This window comes from Takifugu rubripes, chromosome 21, assembly GCF_901000725.2.
Source record: "Takifugu rubripes chromosome 21, fTakRub1.2, whole genome shotgun sequence".
NCBI lineage: Eukaryota > Metazoa > Chordata > Actinopteri > Tetraodontiformes > Tetraodontidae > Takifugu > Takifugu rubripes.
Window position 1 is genome coordinate 11,712,036 of NC_042305.1, and position 19,869 is coordinate 11,731,904.

The 19,869-nt window shown below is 42.0% G+C and overlaps 1 protein-coding gene across 2 annotated transcripts in view; it reads right to left on the minus strand.

The window, feature by feature from the left end:
• The window catches only part of grid2 (glutamate receptor, ionotropic, delta 2), a 269,350-nt gene that overhangs the window by 109,805 nt on the left and 139,676 nt on the right, over positions 1 to 19,869 (minus strand). For both annotated transcript variants that reach the window (XM_029829851.1, XM_029829852.1), the window contains exons 3-4: positions 13,569 to 13,856; positions 5,019 to 5,224 (exon numbers count right to left, since the gene is read on the minus strand). In XM_029829851.1, the coding sequence (XP_029685711.1) occupies positions 5,019 to 5,224; positions 13,569 to 13,856 (494 nt within the window). The remainder of the gene's footprint in view (positions 1 to 5,018; positions 5,225 to 13,568; positions 13,857 to 19,869) is intronic.

Here is a 19,869-nt window from a genome sequence, read left to right on the forward strand (position 1 = left end):
TGCGTGTGCAGTGGATAAAAGTATTTTCATGTTCGTTTCAGATGAATAATGAGATTAGAATCTTTGTCTCTGTCATGTTACATCTTCTATTGTCTGCTGCTGTTTTCACATCAAAACTATATTATCTGTGGAGCAAATGTTTAATGTTCCACCTACATTTACATCTTTCAACCCAACCTCCTTCTCGGGTTTAAATCCTTCGCTGCTCGGTAAATTTATGGCTTTAATTTGATATTGTAACCAGACTGGGGGGGGGCACGGTCCATACCATCCATTCTGATCCCCCCCCGTCTCATTTACGCATGCATTCAGCATATTCCAACTATACAAAGAGGCCATAGATCACAGGTCTTTGTCAACTATTTCTGTCATACAAGAAAAATTCAACAGAAGAATGATTTATAAAAGAAAATATGTGCCAGCCTGTCATTATTCACCGAGTGAGTGAGTCAAGGTAAAAAAAAGAAAAGGTGCCAGCCATGAGAGGTGAGATGTGACAACGCTCCAGATTACTTTTGATCAGACATTTCTATTAATTTTTTAATGCAGTTTTCTGTTTGGCTGGGTCCTGAAAATGACTGCAGTGTGAGCAGAATGAACTTGAGCAGGAACTTTTGACTATGCTGAGTCAATCTATTATTCAAAATATTTCTCACTCACTATTTCCCTTCATGTATAATTTGCTCTGTGTATCATCTCAGGGAGAGTCTTCATGAAGTGTCTTGATTAAAGGAAAGCAAGAGAGAGGCCCTCAAAAAATGAGAACATTTTACAATTTTAATAGGTTGAGATCAAAAAGCAAAACTTTCTATTTCCCACTTTACTTTTACAGATTTATTTGGTCTGAATCAATTTGAACTGGAGGATTGTTGGAATATTTTCCAAGACTGACATGGATGTATGGAGAGAGAGTAACGAAAAACTAAGAGGATGACCTTGGAACACTATAGATTACTTGAAACACATAGATTTAAAAAATAAAAATCTCCCAACAATGCCTCTTAGTAAGCAACTCTTGTTGAAGTCACATGTCAAACTTTAGGCCTGTGGGCCACATCTGGCCCTCGATGCAATTAAATCCAGCGCGCAATATTATTTCCTGTCAATTATTAATGATCCCTCAGCGACCAGAAGTCATAATGCATTGCAACAACTGCAGTGCCATCAAGATGTCAACACATCCTCACTGCAGCGGAGGCGTCGCGCTCGTCAGCTCTCAGCATTCACGTATGCGCCTCTGTGTAAAAGAGCTCCACGAAAGGGGACAGTGACCGTCACACTGCAAGAGTCATGTTTGCTATCATTGGGATTTGTTCCCCGAGTGGAAACTACCAACATTATCATCCATCCAGCTCTGTGAAGGTGTGATGTATGCATCCCCTGTTCCCTGCCCACCCTCTTTCTCCTCCTCCTTACCCAGCTGGCCTTCAGCGGGAGGGCTCCCCCTGCATAAGCCTGGTCCTGCTTAAGGTTTCTGCCTTAAGCAAAATACACCGTTGTGTATTTTGTGGTCGAGCTCTGTGTTGCTGTGAAGCACCTAGATCTAGAAGCCACAGGACACACACACACACACACACACACACACACACACACACACACACACACACACACACACACACAAACACACACACACACACACACACTATTCATGCATTCTTTCACCAATGGTAATGGATGAAAGGAGCGAAGGTTGGTGCTCTTCCCGACAAGGATGTAGGAGCATTCCGTTCCTTATTTTTGTTACTTTCGATGTCTGAGGACAGCGAGCCTGCTCTGCTGTTGTGTCCACATGAAGTGGGAGGAAGCGGGAGATTTATGCAGCAACAAAGAGCTTTGTTGGCACTGGCTTCTGCATTTTCCTACATGTTCTTGATTGAGAAATGTTACATGGGAAAGTGAGTGAATGTGTGGGTTCGGGGACATGATCCGTTTGTTTGTATTGTAAACTGAATGCACATGCATTGTGTAGGGCATTTGGAGGAGCCGACAAGTGTTGTGATTCCAACAGGGACAAAAGAACCAACAAATCAAAGAGAACCTTTACAAGGCTTTGTCACATGGAGGCACGTCATTTAAGTCAGTAAATTCTGAAGTGATAAAAGAATATATCAGGCCTTTGTATCACTTTCTCAGACACCATTGATTTATAGAGTGCCATGACTCTGCCTGCAGCCTGACCTCCGATCCTTCTGCTCAAGATGAACCAAACTTCTGTCATTTGGGGCGTAAAGTCAACAAATGACAGTAAACTGTTGGTTTGGGCTATCAACTGTTGGGAGCATTGTTGGCGCCAAAGGTTATCAGAAAGACTGAGAAGAGTCTGATTGAACAGACTTGGGAAAGGTGAGGAAAGGTGACTTTAATGCACTTACTTACATTCCCTTAATTGTCTTCCATCCCTTAATCTCTCTCTATGGGCGCCATCGTCTTTTTGCCAAGTCATAATTTTAGCGCAGCTTAGAGCTGACATCAACATCAGGGCCTAATGGCACCTGGATGGGAGGTACTTATTGTGACAAATGACCTCTGAGTGTTGGGTGAGGGGGGAGATGGTCTTTTGTGGAGGTATCCAAGTGTCCCCCTTTGTGTGACAGCCTTCCTCCTCCTCCTCATCTTGTCGGGGAGAGAACAACCACAGTTATCAATCTTTTCTACAGGTCTTTATCTCCTGACACTTCCGAGATCGTCCCACTTGATGTCTAACTAAATTAGGATAGGATATAGGATTTTATTTTTGAAAGTAGGAATTAAAATAATCATAGTGCCATTCCCTGCAATGCCTTTTATTTTTTCCATTAAAAGCGTACACCCAACCCCTAACTTTCCTATTATGTTTTAAATCACACCCTTCACACAGTGAATTATGGGGTGTGTGTGATTGAAATGTAACCAGACTAATTTTACCTACAACAGTGCATCATTTTAAGCCAACCTCAATTACCTTAGAAACAGCCCTTCATTATGAGACATTCAATACCTGCACTGAGGTCATGCCTCAGAGGTAGACGCTAATAACTACGTATCTCGGTGAAAGATTTTGTTTGTTACAGTTGAATGCTGCCTGCTGTTAGGTTGGCCCACGGTGGCAGAGCACAGAAGTTGCAGCTGTTCTCCGTTGACCCTCCGTGTACAGTTGACGGATAGAACCTTCTTTGTCTTTTGCTTCAAGACAGGATGCTACATGCATGTGTTAAAACTCTAGCCAAATATTGACAAGGATCACCAACAGCATGTAAAAAGGTTTTTTAAAAAAGAAGCTTTTCCAAAGAAGCCAGCTGAACATGGCTGGAGTTTGTTTTGGGGAAGATAAAGACACCCAATTCAAGTCTTCGCTGAAGGAGCTTAACATTTTAAAGGCCAAGGATGGGAGGGAAAAAGAAATTGCAATTTTGCCGCGAGCACATTGTTGTCTGTGAGGTTGTAGGTGAACTTGAAATGGCCCAGTACTCACAAGATGAAAGAGCAAAAAATCGCCACATATCTTCGTGAATGTGTCATAATTACGACAGAAAAACAATTGCACTTCTGTGCGTGTTTACTGGAACCATGAAAAAAGTCCAATTAAGCTGTTGGACTAAACTGTGCGTGTAAATGTTATGTTATTTTTTGTATGATGGGAACAGAGTCAAGAAGCATATGAAAAAAAGTATTAACACCCTATCCAAGGCTTAAGGAGAAGAACAAAAAGGAGGACTTCGCGAAGATGAAAGTGCACGAACTGCAGGAAGAACTTCATTTCACCACACCGCCACAGCTTGAAGAACATCCCAAAAGCAAGCATGTTGCTATAAGAGGGGCATAATCCCTCTGGGAATAGAACCGAAACACATCACTGAGTCACCTGTTATGGCTTTACTTTTTAATAAATGAATTTAATGAATAAAAAACACAACAGCCAGGGTTTTCAGGGTGGATAAAATCATCTGAGGGCAGTGAGCTTTCTTTGATCTCATATCTGCAGGTGAAGTGGGAGGAAGATTTTATGTAACAGAACAACTTTGTTTTCAGTGGCATTTACTTTTGCCTACTTGCTCTAAGACTGAATAAAAGATGACAAAACTAGAAGGAAAAGAGGTTTGAGTGGGCATGAGGGTTCTGAGAGGATCTACACTTGTTGACATAAATGGATATAAATGAAAAACAAACTTTTTAGGAACATGAAAGCTGCTTAATCTGTAAATAGCGGTGAGCAATTTGCCTTAAAACCATTTTTTTAAAGGATAAAAATGTCTTTTTGTTTAAGCAACTCAAGCTATTTTTAACTATTATATATGAGTTTAAAGTATGGAAATAAAACATTTTCATCCATTTATTTTGTGCTTGGTATCCATGGAATTGGGTTTTATGTTATTATCTATTACTAATATGTTCCTTTAAACATGAATATACAATAAATTAGTAATGAAGTGAAATCTGAGGTTACCATAGCTGGTTTGTTTTTCAAGTGTCTTCTGGCTGGTGTGTTAAAATCATTTGGCCCTGAGTCAAACTTTTACACAACATGTCACAAGCGTGCAAAACCTTCAAACACACCGCAGCCGCACACGAACGCACCATCTATCAACCGCCCCCTTTTCCGTCACGCCTCCAACTAAATTAGATTTTGATTGCTCTTTCTGAGGTCACTTTTAATTAAACTTAGATGAGAACATGACACACGGGATTAAGCCCCATCCCGGTGCTTCAAATTATGAATTCATAACTAATGCTAGATCCTATTGCTCTCGACCATGACCAGATCATTAATGTATAACAGCCAAAGAACCCCCCCTAATTGTCCTCCTCTGCAGAGATAAAGACGGGGTGAGGAACGTCTGTGTCTTTCATACCCGTATAAAGAAGGGACATCGTTAAATCCTGTGTTTGAGGAAATCTTAATGGAGGTGACTCCTCTTGATTGTGCTTCAAGTTCAAATCACATTAAACTCAATCAGATAATCTTAATTTCAGACTGCTGTGACAAAAGGTTTGAACCATATTTACTGGTATTTCCGGCCCCAGAACTCCTGCCTCCTTACCTCAGTGATGAAGGCCTTGGCAGTGGCCGGGCTCATGAACAGCACAGCCCTGCGTAACGTATCTCTGTAGCGATGCAACTCCTCCACTCGCATTGTCCTGAACAAACTTGTGATCATCATGTTGATATTGGATTCCACCTTCTGGAGGGACACGTCCATTCCCTGTTGAGAAGTCCGGTCCAGGAAGTCTTCGATACCGCGGATATCTAGAGGAAGGGTGACAGAATGGAGATTCAGCACTAGTAAGATGCCCTTTTATATTATAGTGTCTCAAACATTCATTAAAAAAATCATCAAGCAAATGGAATTGTTTTAGATTCTATTTATTTTAACTAAGAAATATAACAATTCAGCAAAGAGGTGAGATAAATCTGTCCTATTTTGTCTAATTTGAGTGATGTCTGAACAAATATGGAAATCTTAACTACAGGATAATGGTAAGTTCAGGATGGGAGCAAATAAAGTGCTATATAATAACACATAATATAATAAAAAGCATTATAAGCGCAGAATGCCAAGACCAGAAAAAAAGTTAATTTAAAAGCACGCACAAAGAATATATGTGAAACTAAAAATTCAAGACATTAAACATAGTTGAAATTGAAAATGCCCACAGTCATTTCCAAAGTCATGTCAAAATACTTTGGTTAAACCCGCCACTAATGGCGTCCAACGGCACTCAGTCAAGATTAATAAAAAGTAATGACCTTTTTTATTGGCTGTTGATGTTGGCTGTGGCCTCCAGTATTGGCCTGTAGCGGCACGGAGCCTGACATTTAGTGGCATTTTTAGGTGATGCGTCTGACAAGGCCTGGCTTTTTCATCCATCATCTCGCCGTGAATTTGGCACGAAACATCTGTGCACTTGAAACTTTGCAGTCTAGGAGGGCGAACAACTGAGGAGGTTGTTGGTTCTTTAATAATAAGCCAACCCGGGGCGTGAGAATGGTTTTGTTGTTGTTGTTTTTAGGGCTGAGTTGTTTTCTGATGACTTCCCAACCCGCATATGGAGTTCTTTAAAGCTGCCACTCAAAGAACAAGACTCACACTCCCAGTAGTTAGCAGATCATTGGCTGTCAGCCACTTTCCACCTTCAACCTACAGGACACCTCAGCGGAAAAGAAAGGAGGTAACACTGCCAACAACCTTGGCGACACAAGCAACCATCTGTTTGAGAACTATTCCTCTGGGAGACAGTACCGGTCCATTAACATCATAAGCAGGTGTCACACCAACATCTTTCCCCTGAAACACTGTCATTTTCTTCAATGCTCCCCTGGCAGAGACACAGCCCCCATGTCCTCCGATAAAAGAAACGAATGAGCCGCCGCTTAAGTACCAACGTTAAAAATCTGTTCGAGCGAGAAGTAAATCTGAAATCAAACACACACACAGTGGGAAGAAGGACAAACACAAATTAAAGGTGTGTCTGTGGAATGGTCGGTCGGGACAAACTGCGCTCGTTTTGCAGAGAGATGGTAGGATAGAGGTAGCGGAGCTGTCAGGCAGAGTGGAGGAATGGAGCAAGTTATTTTTGAGCAGGCAGCCTGTACTTGTCCTAATCCACCATCATCAGTAGGAGGCGAGGAAACAAGACAATGACAAAAGTACCAACACCTAACACGGAATCTGGTAAATGAGCTCATCTGGACGGACGTGTTTCCATCATTTGGTTTGTACATTAACATTCTGTTAGATAAAGCAAATATTGTTTGGAAGCTCCATCTCTGTTCGATGCATTAAAACCCACATAAAAGCAGACGACTGCCATCACTCACATCACTACCACAGCAGCTGCAGATACATGCATCACTCTAGATTATGGCGAAATGCTACTTTCCAACAGGCAGACCTGAACGGGCACCGTGCCAAGAAAGCTCAATGATCTGGAATGGTTTCCCTAATTTCATATCAAACAATGTGGAGTTTTCTGCTCCTTGGGTTCCCTTCTTTCCCCATATCCCATCTATCCTCCAAGTCCCTGGCTCAAAGGGAAAACTGGAGTTAATGTACTGTTGCAGCCAGCAAAGGATGGATTTCAGCCGTGTGCACCAGCCGGACCCGGGCTGTTCCTTACTTCCCTGATTGCTTTTTCTTGGATCCTCTTGGCTTTTCATCTGCAGCCACCTTCAATGTCTGCTGTTTGCTTTCTGTTCTCTCGGGGCAAGTCTTATGAGGGTGTATAAAGTCCAGGTCGTTACTCCTGTCTGGGAGGCGGGCTCTGTGTCATGAGTAATGACCGTCAATTCCACACTGAAGACCAGTGTTCATGCTGCAGTCAGCGCTACAAGACTGATTCCTAACAACGTTCCAGATCATTAGAAGGTGCCCTGATACTGCAATTTACTATCAACCTATCAGAGATTCTGTGAGTCCTACAGGCCCAATTTTAACTCACAGGACCTCGTGCTGTCACACTTTAAATGCCCCAAACTTGACCTTGGTTGTTTCTGAAACCACCCCCTATACCCTACATAGTGCACTCAAGTGCACTCATAGTGTGGACGCCATTTTGAAATAGTGTCCGAATTGTGAGTGAGCATCGCTGTACCCTATGTAGTGCACTCAATGTATCCCACAATGCACTTTGAAAAGGAGTGTACAAGCGAGCTCCCTAACTCGGAAAATGTATCCCATCAGCCATTACGGTATGACGTGATACATTTTTTTAACGTAATTTCTACTGTGCGGTTTGATATATGAAATTTTTGGAAATAAGATTTTTTTTTCAGTAGGGGTCCAATATGATCATCTTAAAATATTACAACATAAATGTGTAATAAAAAAAAATCAATCTTCACTGATCCCCCCGCCCCTCACTTAAAATTGTTCTTCGGAATCGTCTGTTCCTCCCCAGGCGACAGAATCTCAGTAAAGAATATTTACAAAGAAGAAAAATAGCTCTGGATCCATTTTTTGATGAAAAATTGCTTTATTAAATGTTTTCACTACAGCGGAATATGACTTGAGAATGTTATATGGTATATTGCATTTTCATAAAATGACCGCTGAATGTATTTCTGGTGGGTTAAAATAATTAAATGGACCTGGCCATTTTCCCGGCGACCGGTTCGTAATTACTATGCGACAACATGACGTCACTTTCCGTGCGCCGTAAATGATGTCGTTGTCCGAATACTAACTTTAAATTGAGTGCGCTACGTAGCTCACTCAATCCATGTCCCCCATGTAGTGAGCAGTGAATAGGGAACCAGTGTGTGGTTTCGGAAACAGCCCTTATGTAGCTTTCTGTTTCATATAGACGAAACATCCCAGTGTGGTGAGCAGGGGAAAATCATGTGATTGGACAGGAAGTGACATATCTGAAATGATGGTATCACCTGAGTCTCACCATCCCTTAAAATGGAATTTATGTAAAACAAACGGAAAATAATACAAACATATTTAGCCCTTAAGTCGAATGTTATGTCAATGTAAAAATACAGCATTTACGACATTCTTATCTTGGGCTAATTTTGCTATTCCTAATGATTTATTTTTAAGGTAAATTTAAATCAAAAGTATCTTTAAAAATAAAGATACATTTCATTGACCAAAAGCTCCTGTACTTGGGTACTGTAGTTCCCATTCTGTCTTCTGTTTTGTTCCAGGACCAACGTTCCTAACATCTTTTTGTCTTACCCATCAGACTTTGATGGTCCAAATCTCTGCTGCAGGCATTTCAGGTGCCCCTTCCTAAAATACAGATTGAACCTGACATCGATTGCGAATGGGTTCCTTGTAAAGTTAAGCCTTGTGAATTCATCAATCAGTTAGAGATGTGGTTCGGGAAGTTGAACCACCCAGGCCAGGAGTTGTAAACTTAAAGCTAGAAACTTTAACTTCCTATAGGAAATCAAATGCCCAGAAGCCCCAGCAACACTCTTCAGTACCTCCTCCTCTTTAAAACCTTGATTTCTCAAGGTCTTTGTGCCCTTCTCTGTCCACTGCTCTTGTGCAGATTTTTTTTCTGTCATTTACTGATCTTTCACCTTGTTTTTCCCTCAATACCACAGCCCCCCGCCAGGATCCACACGGAGCTTAACCAGCGTTTCTGATCCCCTATCCTCTCCAGCATTTAACCCCAAAAGAAAGTCTAATCTAATACCACTAATCCAGTGGTTAACAATTGACACTTAAGGCCTCTTCAGCTCTGTTACCTCAAATTTTATTTTTTTCTTGTATTAATAAGGAATATGCCTGTAATATACATGTAACTACCGTATGCAAAAGAATTTATACAATGCTGTTAATATTGATTTTACTTTGGTAAAACCTTGTTTTACCCACAAAAAAAACCAGATTGTGATTCATGCTTTTCTTTTTAAATCTTTTCTTTTAGGGGTGAAACGATTCCTCGAGTAATTTGAGTTATTTGATTACAAATAAAGGAATTTTCCCTGCCTCAAGTAATCATTTTATATTTATATCTATATCTACAGTATATGTGCAGCCAATCACAGTATCTCAATAGACTAATCTCAATGGAGCACAACACACTTATGTCACCCATGCAAACAAACCATCAAACATCGTTTTCTCTTGTGTAGGGCGACCAGACACCCTTCTTTTTTGAGACCTTAAAGTTTGTCTGGGCGGAATTACAATTTACTTTGGCTTTATTCTGCTAGATCCCCAAACATGTTTACATCCAATTCATGTTGTGTTTGTCCATTTACTTGATTAACCAAAAGGATTTCCAGTAGAATATCTCATTTCTACAATATTCGATAGCTGCGGCCCTACTTTCTCAATTTTTTTGGACCCGCAGCAAACTTCAGAGGCAGATTTAAACCTCTCAGGCTGTTTGAGTTGCATGAAGGTGAAGCAAAGCTGCACCTCCACTGCCAAAGCTGCTCTGTACTCTGTACTGTTACTTTCATAGCAAAACACTTTTCTCCTGGAGCATCCTCCGGGGATATAAACAGAACTCCGGGGTCAGGTCTTTCTGTGAAAAGGGGTTACACCCTCTCCATCTGTTGTTGTGTTTATCTGATCAGCCTCCTTTTCCCAGCTCTGCCCTTCCAAATTTGCTATGCGTTTAGATCTCCGTTCCTATCCCCTCTGATCTTTTACTGTTTCTGTTTTTCCTCATACGTTCATGTTACATTTATCTCTCCTCTACTGGCGATTTACCTTCAGAAGAGGCAGATTCAGCTGCCACCACCCTGTACAAAGTTCATGTAACATTGGTGTTTGCCTCATGAGGGGGCCTTTCATTGCTTCTCTGACTTTTCCTTCCCTGCCCCCTTTTCCCATTTTCCCCCTGCCAGGTTTTCTTTTATACATTTTTCACCTCTGTTTTCACTTACCACTAGACTGCCTCATCTGCTGTGTTCCAGGGTCACTGTGGACTGTACCTTCCTATCAAACCTCAATCTGCCACTCAAACTCCTTAAAATGGCAGCGGCCATCTCATATCCGTCACATCAGTGAAAGTAACCAGAATGTTCCATTTCTGTTGCATTGTCCAACTCAGAGCAGAGCTGAATCGGATTTTTATGGCACTATATGAGATCTTAATTACCCAGATTTGAACATGAGCCAAAAAATGTTGATTTACTTTTAGATTTGAACTTAGACTATTTCATGGCTGCAACTCGGCTGCATGTTGTGGGCAAATGTTGGCAAATCCGCAGTGAAAAACACAACAATGCTTCCAGCATTTTGTGTATGTAAAAAAGTTGATTAAAGCATCTTCCTGGAACTCTTTTTTTTCCTCTCACCGCAGAAAAGGTGAAAGATGAGTTATTGAGTTTGTGATCAGATTAGAACTCAGCATCTCGCTGCTGTATGCATGGAGCATATTTGCAATAGTTTTCCACTTTGGATCCTCCACACAGCATGTAATGGGACCAAAGAATCAATAAACATTGTAGAAGAGAGTCTTTTCTTCCTCCAATGTATTAAAATGCACCTTATGGCAAACAAAGATTTCCTTCAAACAATATTAGCAGCCAAGTAATTGACGTGATAGCTACAATTTGCATAAGCAGATATTAGATATAAAGGGTTAATCTGATACACCATATAGACCTCATAAGTGGAACTGGGATAAACCTACATAATTACATTAATTAGGCCTATCCCATGTAATTATGTTACTTCAAAATGATCTTGGAGAATTTTAACACATGACTGACATCCAAACAAGTCTAACACATATAAAGTGAGTCACTTTAACCTTTAACCAGTGGGCCTCAGGCCACTTATGGCTACAATCACAAGAGCACACATCTCCTTAATGTCAACACAGTTGTTAACACAAAGTGTTTGTTTTCATATCCAGAGACTGGAGAGTGGCTCTCGCCGGATTATGGATGAGCCACGTCTCATTTACATTGTTTTGTGAATATCAGATTTTGTGGAAACTGCAGAATGGCTCAAGGGCCCTAAAAGAAAGAGAAGGAGGCAGAAAAGAAAGATGAATGGAAAAGGGGGGAAGTAATAGAGAGAAAACACATGTTCAGAGCATTCACAGCGCACCAGTAGAGCTGAAAATAGGGATTGGGACACTTGAACCAGGGCTTCATTTGAAAGGACACACTTGACTGTCTGTTCTGTATGGAACTCCCCTTGTGTAAAACAAGGCCTTTTGGGAACTGTACCATCACCTTACACCCCAACCCCCTCCCCCCCTGGCCCTCTCTTTCTCTCATCTCATCTGAAGGTTGGAGGCCCCTTGAAACAATGGTGAAATCTTCAGAGGTGCTGAATCACTGGTAACAGATCTCAGAGATGTAGGGCCGCATATGTTATGGCAACGCTGGTGTGAACCCGTAAAATGTCTCTTTCTCTTTCTAAGCCTTTGAAGAACATTGACGTGTGATTCTACACATTCACTCTATATTAAGTTAACCCTAACCCTAACCCTATATTAAGTTGGGAAAAGCAACATCATTTGCTTCATCCCCACAGCTATGCATCAAGAACATCCTTTCACCTCCAGCTCATCCGTCTCAGATCATATAACTGAAAATCTCATCCATGCTTTAGGTGGGCTCCAGTATGTTCAGAGTTCTGCAGCTGCAGTTCTCCAAACCCTGGCAGCAAATCACCCCAAACCCTCACCCACCTTTTCTGGCTCCCGCTCAAGTCCTGCATCTCTTAAAACGCTTCTCTCTCACCTACAAATGTCTTCGTGCTCCTCATTTTTTTCAGAATTCTATGTTGCACTTGGGACTGTAGATTAATTCTAGCACTGATGGCAGAGAGAAGTCGTTATTTGATCCCATGTGAGCTCTTTAATATAATAAGTGTGTGTATTTCGGGGTGTGTACTATTGTATACCACAAAAACACTTCTGTGTGAATTGTATCATGAAAAATCTTTACAACACTTTTGCCACATGAATCCATTTCCACTGCATTTCTCTAGAAAACCAAGCTAATCAAAAACCATCCCTCCGATGTTAGTTTGCTGTGCTCACATGGAGGAGCATACATGGCATATTCAATATGCATAAAGCAAAGTGGGAGTCTGCAGAATTAATTTTAATTGCTAAACAATTTGACATGCATGTATCACATCAATTAGTTTAATTGACTGCAAAGAAAAAGTGCTGCTTCTCTGTCGTTAAAAGCTTTAGTGCAATGCTCAAGCAAGCAAAGCAGAGAGGCGCAGCAGCCTCGAAAATGTGAACCGCAGAGAAAAACGTGGCACCTGCTATTGTCTGCTGGGTAACAAATGTCTGCTCTGACATTCGGGGTGGGATCGACCCATTAGGAGCAGTTCCTCCCCTTCCTGTGTGAGTGAATGTTAAGTTAGACTGCACCGTTAGCTAGAGGACAAAGAGGAATGACAGGCAGTCAGTCTGGGTTCTGCAAGTCCAACTAATAATTCAACCTCTTGACAAGATGATAGTAAATCTGAGAAGATGCTGTCGCTACTTAACGAGAGAGGAGGTGGAGTTGGTTTAAGAATGCCATGTAAGAACGTGAGAGGACGAGAGAAGGGTTTCGGATTTAAATCAGCCTCTTCTCTTCACAGAAGATATCAGGTTTAATATTTTTCATAAACTGTCTGGGGGCCGGAGGGTTCCTGTTTGAGCCCCACTTGAAAACCAGGAAACTGGAAAATAGCTTGTTGAGGTACCCTTCAGCAAGGTGCTGAACTCCGAAATGCCCAGATGGGCTGTCCAGGAGTTGGTTTATTTTCCTACTAAATGTTTGCCTGTTCACGTGACCTTGGTATGTTCATGTAGGTAAATGTGTGTACGGATCCGAAGCCCATAAACGATCATCCACCTGAGCACACACACATTAAACCTTTAAGGGATTTAGAGGGAAACTGAAATAAATGTGCTGCAGTTTGTAGAAGCAGAAACAGGCTGTTGCTGCTCCGATACAGGAATTAATGTAGTGTGAAGAAAATGAGCCCCTAGAATAAAGCAGACCGCGTGCTTACAAAATTATGCGACCCCAACGGCTTCATTTTGTATCAACAGGCGTAAAATGAGTGCAGTTCCTGGTTTATCCACACGGAAATATCTGGGAAAGTGAGCGTTTTGTGTACTTTTTGTTTTTCACCAGCATTGATGGATTTTCTTACCAAAATCAGAGTCATAGAAGAGGATGAACTTCTGCCAGCTGTACTCCGACACCACTTGCAGGATGACCTCGTTAAGGTAGACGGGCGGGCGGACCATCAAGGTGTAGTCGTCTGCTCCGGGAAGGCGGCTGGTCAGCGGGCAGGTGGAGCGAGGCGTCCCCGCCGGCGAGCGCTGGATGAAGAGGTGCGGGATGTGCATGGCGTCTGCCAGCGTCTGAAGGCTGCCCGCTGACATGCAGCCGATGGAGCTGACCAGGGCCAGGATACCGCGGTTCATCAGCTCGCAGGCTTGAGGAACAAAGGAGGAGCAGACAGAAACAAGGGGAGCTGTTATTCTCAGAACACACAGGGGAATCGTAAAAGAAAAGAAATGGTGGCAGCTCCTGATCTTTACAATTATTTGTGGCAAAAAAAAAAAATGCACCAAGGCAGGAAATTCATCAGCACAGGAGTTAAACCAAAAAGGTTTTGTCTTTCTGTATATTTATATTATAACCAGAGTGAAATATGAGTATGGAAGCTGCTTGACTTTGTCCCTTCCATTTAAAAGTGTCTGCTGGCTGAATCCATCTGACCTTCCCGCTGGATCATAGTTGTGTCAGTATCCATATTATGGACAGGTTTCAGTTGTACTTCCAGAAAAGCATTAAAAAGATAAGGCTGTACCTGATCAAGTTAATATAACACTGTAAAAAACTGTCCTTGTTGCCAGTCATTCTTCACAAGCTTCCATTTTCCTTCCAAACACTTTCTGGCGCTGACGTACCATTTGTACTTTTTCTTGCTTTGCTTTCCCCACCTCCCAACCTACTGCTGTCAAAAACACCTCTACCTCCTACCCTCTCACCACACTCCTGTGTTATCTCTCTCTGTGTCCAAAACAGGCCCTCTGAGTGCTTACCTTTCAGCCCCAATCATTTCAAAGCTGCAGTCTTGCAGTGATTTTCATTTCAGCTGCCTTACAGCAACACCGTCGTGCGCTGTCCTCTATATGGAGTGATCTGCCATCCTCCCCCACCTTTCTAACAACCTTTCTTCAGCATCTTTTCCATTTTGCCGATCTTTGCTGCAACCTTCTTGTTTACCCTCTTGGAATCACAAGCAGCCACACACCATTTTTCCAGTCCAGCGAGCTGCATGTTCAACAGGTCATTTTGACTTGATTTTTCATCATACCTATTAACACATTATGCATTTGCTCCATATCTGTTGTTTTGAAAAAACAAACAAAAACTTCTGACTATTAAAATAAAAGGCTTGAAAGACGAGAGAGTCCGCACACACACACACGCATATCTTGCTGGAGGTAACAGAGCACCGTCTAAAACAAACCTAACTCAAAGCGAACTGTTGACACTGCAAAATGAAGCAAAAAAGAGAGCGAATTCCTTCAGACTCATGGTGCTAAGAAAAGCAAAGCATGAGCTGGGATGCTTACAGCGTGTCTCTGAGATCCTCAGAGATACACGGGATGACAGTTTTGTCCACATCAGCTGGTTTAAAACAAGAAAAACCAGTGACTTGCATTTGGTCATGGTTCAGCAAATACAGATGGTATAACAAGTCCAAATATTCAAGAAATGGTGGCTTTGAAACAGACGATTTTACTGTTACTGTCCCGCCTCTGAGTCCATGCTTTTAGTAAATTAATTACAGTGAGATTAGCCCTGATTCGACCTTTATTCATCACTTAGTGTTAAGTACGTAGGCATGTGGTTGTAAGTAATTAAGCATATATTATTTAGTGTGTGTGTGTGTGTGTGTGTGTGTGTGTGTGTGTGTGTGTGTGTGTGTGTGTCAAAACAGTTTCTATCCATTTACGTAAATTGACAACACTGAATAATCCATGTTATCCACAACCAGTTGACCATATCATGCAAAGAGCGTACTCACTGTACTCAAGTCTAGCTACAGTAGCCTTCTATTTGCCTAGCATTGTCAAGACCCTGGTTAATGGAAGGCTTTACTAATCCTCTACTTATTAGGCTACTTTGGAGAATTAGTGCCCTCATCCCTTCTACATCACACACTCTCAATTCTGCAGGGGGTTTCTGAGAATTAGGCTCATTAGTGCTCTTGGCTAATGACTTAACAATTGCATTAAACCTGCCCACGTTCTGAAGTAAGTAACTGTAAATGGAGAATGCTGGACGGACCGGCACAGGAAAACACATAATGGAACTAGCACCACCATTATCAATGCCTCCATTTGACTGTGAAACCAGAAATACACTGGCCTGAACTGGTCTGCTTGGAGACACGGCTGCAGACGTTGACTCGCCGCGTTCTGCGGCATAATGCGACGGAGCATGTGATTGAGCTCACTCTGTCTCCACTAGTTGGTTTGTCAGAAGAAATGGGCCTTGAGCAGGCACTTCACCTCCACCCATGTGTAACACTTTCATCTCTTTCCACTGGACGTACACCTTTTATCACACTTACGCAAGGTCTCAAAGTTTCTGTGGCCTGATGATAAAGGACAGGGAGGAAAGGGAGATGGGGAGGAAGAAAGTGAATCGATAGCTGTGAAGAAAACCGATAAAGGAAGGTGTATTTTAGGAATAACACTGACACACAGAAATCTTTATTTATACCTGCAGGCCACAGCAACAGTATAATAATAGTGATACTAATGATGACAATGATGATGCCTTTTCACATTAATGGGACAGAAAGAGGAACTCCTGCAGTCCACTTCTTTCACTCGGCTAGTGTCCCAAATATTTCTTTACCGTAATCTCGTTTGTCTTTATTGCTCCGACCTACGGTTCACTGATCTTTCCGTGTTGCTGCAAAAAGCAACTCTCTGTCGTGCCGAGCACTGAGCCCCGTTGTAAGTCATTAGCCCCATTAAACGCGAGCTCTTCCAGTCTAAAACGCTGCAGGACTCCTCTGCCCACCAGCTGATAACAGCTATCTGCTAACTAGCGCTCCTCCTGCCAATTTCAATGCGGATTTGCTGCAGTCTCGTGGTGAACGCATCACAGCCGAGCAGGGTCCTGCCAGGCCAAACGCTTGTTTAGCTTCAGACGCTTGCTAAATGATTATCTTTGCCCCGAGGCTTGTGCTCTTTAAATGGAGAAGAAGCTGATTGGTTGATCAACCGTCCTCAGAGCTAGGATCAAAGATTTTTAAAGACACAATTTAGCAATGATCAATTAATCAGCTTCAAAACAGTTTTACTGATCTAGTGTAAAGACATGTAGGCTAGTCTATGTATGCTAAAATGAGCATTACTTATACGGTTGGAAAAAAAAGTTCTTATCTGTGACACACACTGTCACTAGCTGTTTGTGCCTTTTATTTTTCGTTGCAGGAATAAGATCAGAGTTGAGAACACATTAATAATACGCCACTGCTGTATCTCAGGTCACTTCTGGTCAATGGTCTCAACAGGGAAGTTAAAGAGGTTTTAGTTGATCACATTGTCTTTTGTGCTCGCACACATTGCAGCGTGGCTGTGTGGTAAGTGGCAGAGCCACGGGGGTGCACACACCACTGGCAGCAGTAGGATCAGCCCTGCTCACAGGCCTGCGTGTTGGTGCCGTCAGATCACTGCCGTCAGATCACTGATACACACCAATGGAGGGGATTAGCAAAAGCTAGGATGCCCTTTTTCGTTGCGCATTGCTGTGTGTTCCCACCTCCAAGCACTTTCCTCGACTGTAAATGCCTCTCAGTGATTTCTCATCAACACAATCTGTTCTTATTCCTGCCTCCAGTCTGCCTCCCCACCTCATAGCCTGTTCCTATTAACGTTTAATTGACACCGTTGGTCCATTTATCACATTTAACATCATCTATTCCTGCTGAACACTGATGTTTCCGCCCCAACAGAGGTGTAGCTGGTCCTTTACCCCACATCTTTTTGTTCTCTTCTTTACTTCATGCCCTAAAACTGTCCCCCAGCTCTGTAGCTTTCAGAATTTTATTTATCCACTTATTCACTCTTATCACACTTGCCGGAGAATCGTCCCCTTTCCCTTCCCCCTCATCCACATCTGACACTTTTTCCATTAAAGGCTCCCTCTGCCTTGGCCTTCTTTTAAAAAAAAAAAATCTTTTAAATAAACTATTTGAATAATTCCTTCTCTCTTTCTTCTGTTTCTCTTCTCCCACCATGTGAAGCCTGCAAACGCTGCTGTGTAACTGCTGCGTCTCTTCCACGGGTGGCATCTCGACACCCCTTTGCTGACCTTTGACCTCCCGACCACACACAGTCCTCCATTTCCTCTCCATTACGCTGTGTTTGAGCTGTGTCTAATGTCTGTGATGAGCGTGTCTCCTGCAAGACTCTGGGTCTCTTTTTTGCTTCCATTTTGCTTGTTTTGGGTTTTTTTCTTCAGACACTGAAGGCAATTCTTTCAAAGCCCAACTATGCACATGTTTCGACATCCGCACCAATTTCCAGAGACGGGAAATCAAATTTGCGATGCATCTCTAACGTTTTGAGACTGTTTCCCATTTCCATGTTGCTATGTTGCATCCTTGTGGTGAAATGAAAACAAATACATTCCCCATATCAGTGCACTCTTCAGAATGTTAATGTGAGGAACAGAAATATTTTATTTTATTTCATTTGGCCAATTGCTTGAAAGAGAAAAAGTGAAATATTGACACAAGTATTCAGAACCTTTACTCAGCCACAGTTGCAGCCTCCAGTCTTCTCTGGTGTGGTGCCATCAGCTTGGATGAGGACTTTCAGCCCTTTTTAGGTCTCTCTAAAAAAGGGACTGGGTTCAAGTCAGGGTTCTGTCTGGCAAACAGCCCAACGCTGCCACCACCAGGATTCACTGTAGGATGGTATTGGATAGGTCACAACCACAAATCCAAACACAACGCTTGGAATTAAGGTCAAAAGTTCAACAATAAGGTCAGAGAATCTTGGTTCTCACAGTCTGAGAGTCTTTTAGGTTCTTGATGGGCATTTTCTGAGGAGAGGCTTCTGTCTGGATTAGTGGCAGGCTGCAGTGATGGTTGACCTTCTGGATCTTTCTCCCACCCTACCACAGCTCTCTGGAGTATAGCCACAGTAACTGCTGGGTTCTTGTTCACATTTCTATCAAATACCATTTTCCCTAAGTGCTCAGTTAGGTCTGATGACCAACCAGCTCTTTGGCTGTGCTGATGCTCCAAACATCTTCTGTTTCATATATACAGAGGTCACTGTGCTCTTAGGAACCTTCAGAGTTTCCCTTCTCAGATCTGTGCCTCCATACAACCTTTCTCTGAGCTCTGGAAACAGTTGTTGGAGCCTCCTGACTTGGTTTTAGTCTGATCTGCATGATCGGCAGTCAGACCTCATGTGTGTCTGGACGTCTAGGTCCAGAAAGGGTCTAAATTCTTATGGCAAAACAATATTTATTTTCATTATGTTATTGTAGAACCAGACACATAAGGTAGTCAAGACAAATCTGGAATTCATTTTACACTTTGGAATTCTGGGGTACTGAATGTATAGATCAGGGAATACTTGATGCTTGTAACTGTCAGGCCGCTGTATAATAAAATCTTAATAAAGCTCCACCTACATTATATTTTTAACAGCCCCCTGCCTCAAAATAACAAAAGTGTGATAAGTAAAATTGAATTTGTTTCTGAGCTGCCCACACTCGCCTCACCAAATGCCAAATGAGTGTTTGTCCAACATAATGAAAAGAGGATGGAAGTGACAACACATAATCACAGCACTTTTCATCCTTCTTTTGAACATGCGGCTCACATTTTGACATGTTTACGTCAATCAGTCCAGCCTGTTCCTGCAGTGATTGCTCTGTGTAGCTTCACAGCTGTAAACAGAATGCTGCTATATTAGCTAGCTGGCTAGCACCCCAACACTGAGAAACAACTTGATGCTAAGATGGGGTAAATTATACTTGTTTAGAAAAGAACTAAAACGGGGCTCATGGTAAGTTGCAGTACAACTCAGGAAGGAGGGACAATATTTCTTTGCATGTATTAAAAAGGATACATGCAAAGAAAAGACAAGAATAATGATTATAGTTAACATGTATTGATTTTTGTTTGTTTGTATAACACAAACCTACAGAATTGACCTTCACACCTATATTAGAGATGTTTTTCTTCAAGCTTTTTCCTTACTCTTTATATGTATGTAACACACACACACACACACATACACACAGATGTGTGTTGGATGGGTTGGACATCTTAGGAGTGAGCAATCACACTCAATGATGAAGTGTTATACAACATCCCAAAGCATTAAACCAAACTGATTAGTGATCATTGCTAATGATAAATACACACTTTACCCCTCTCTCATTCTCTCTCTCTCTCT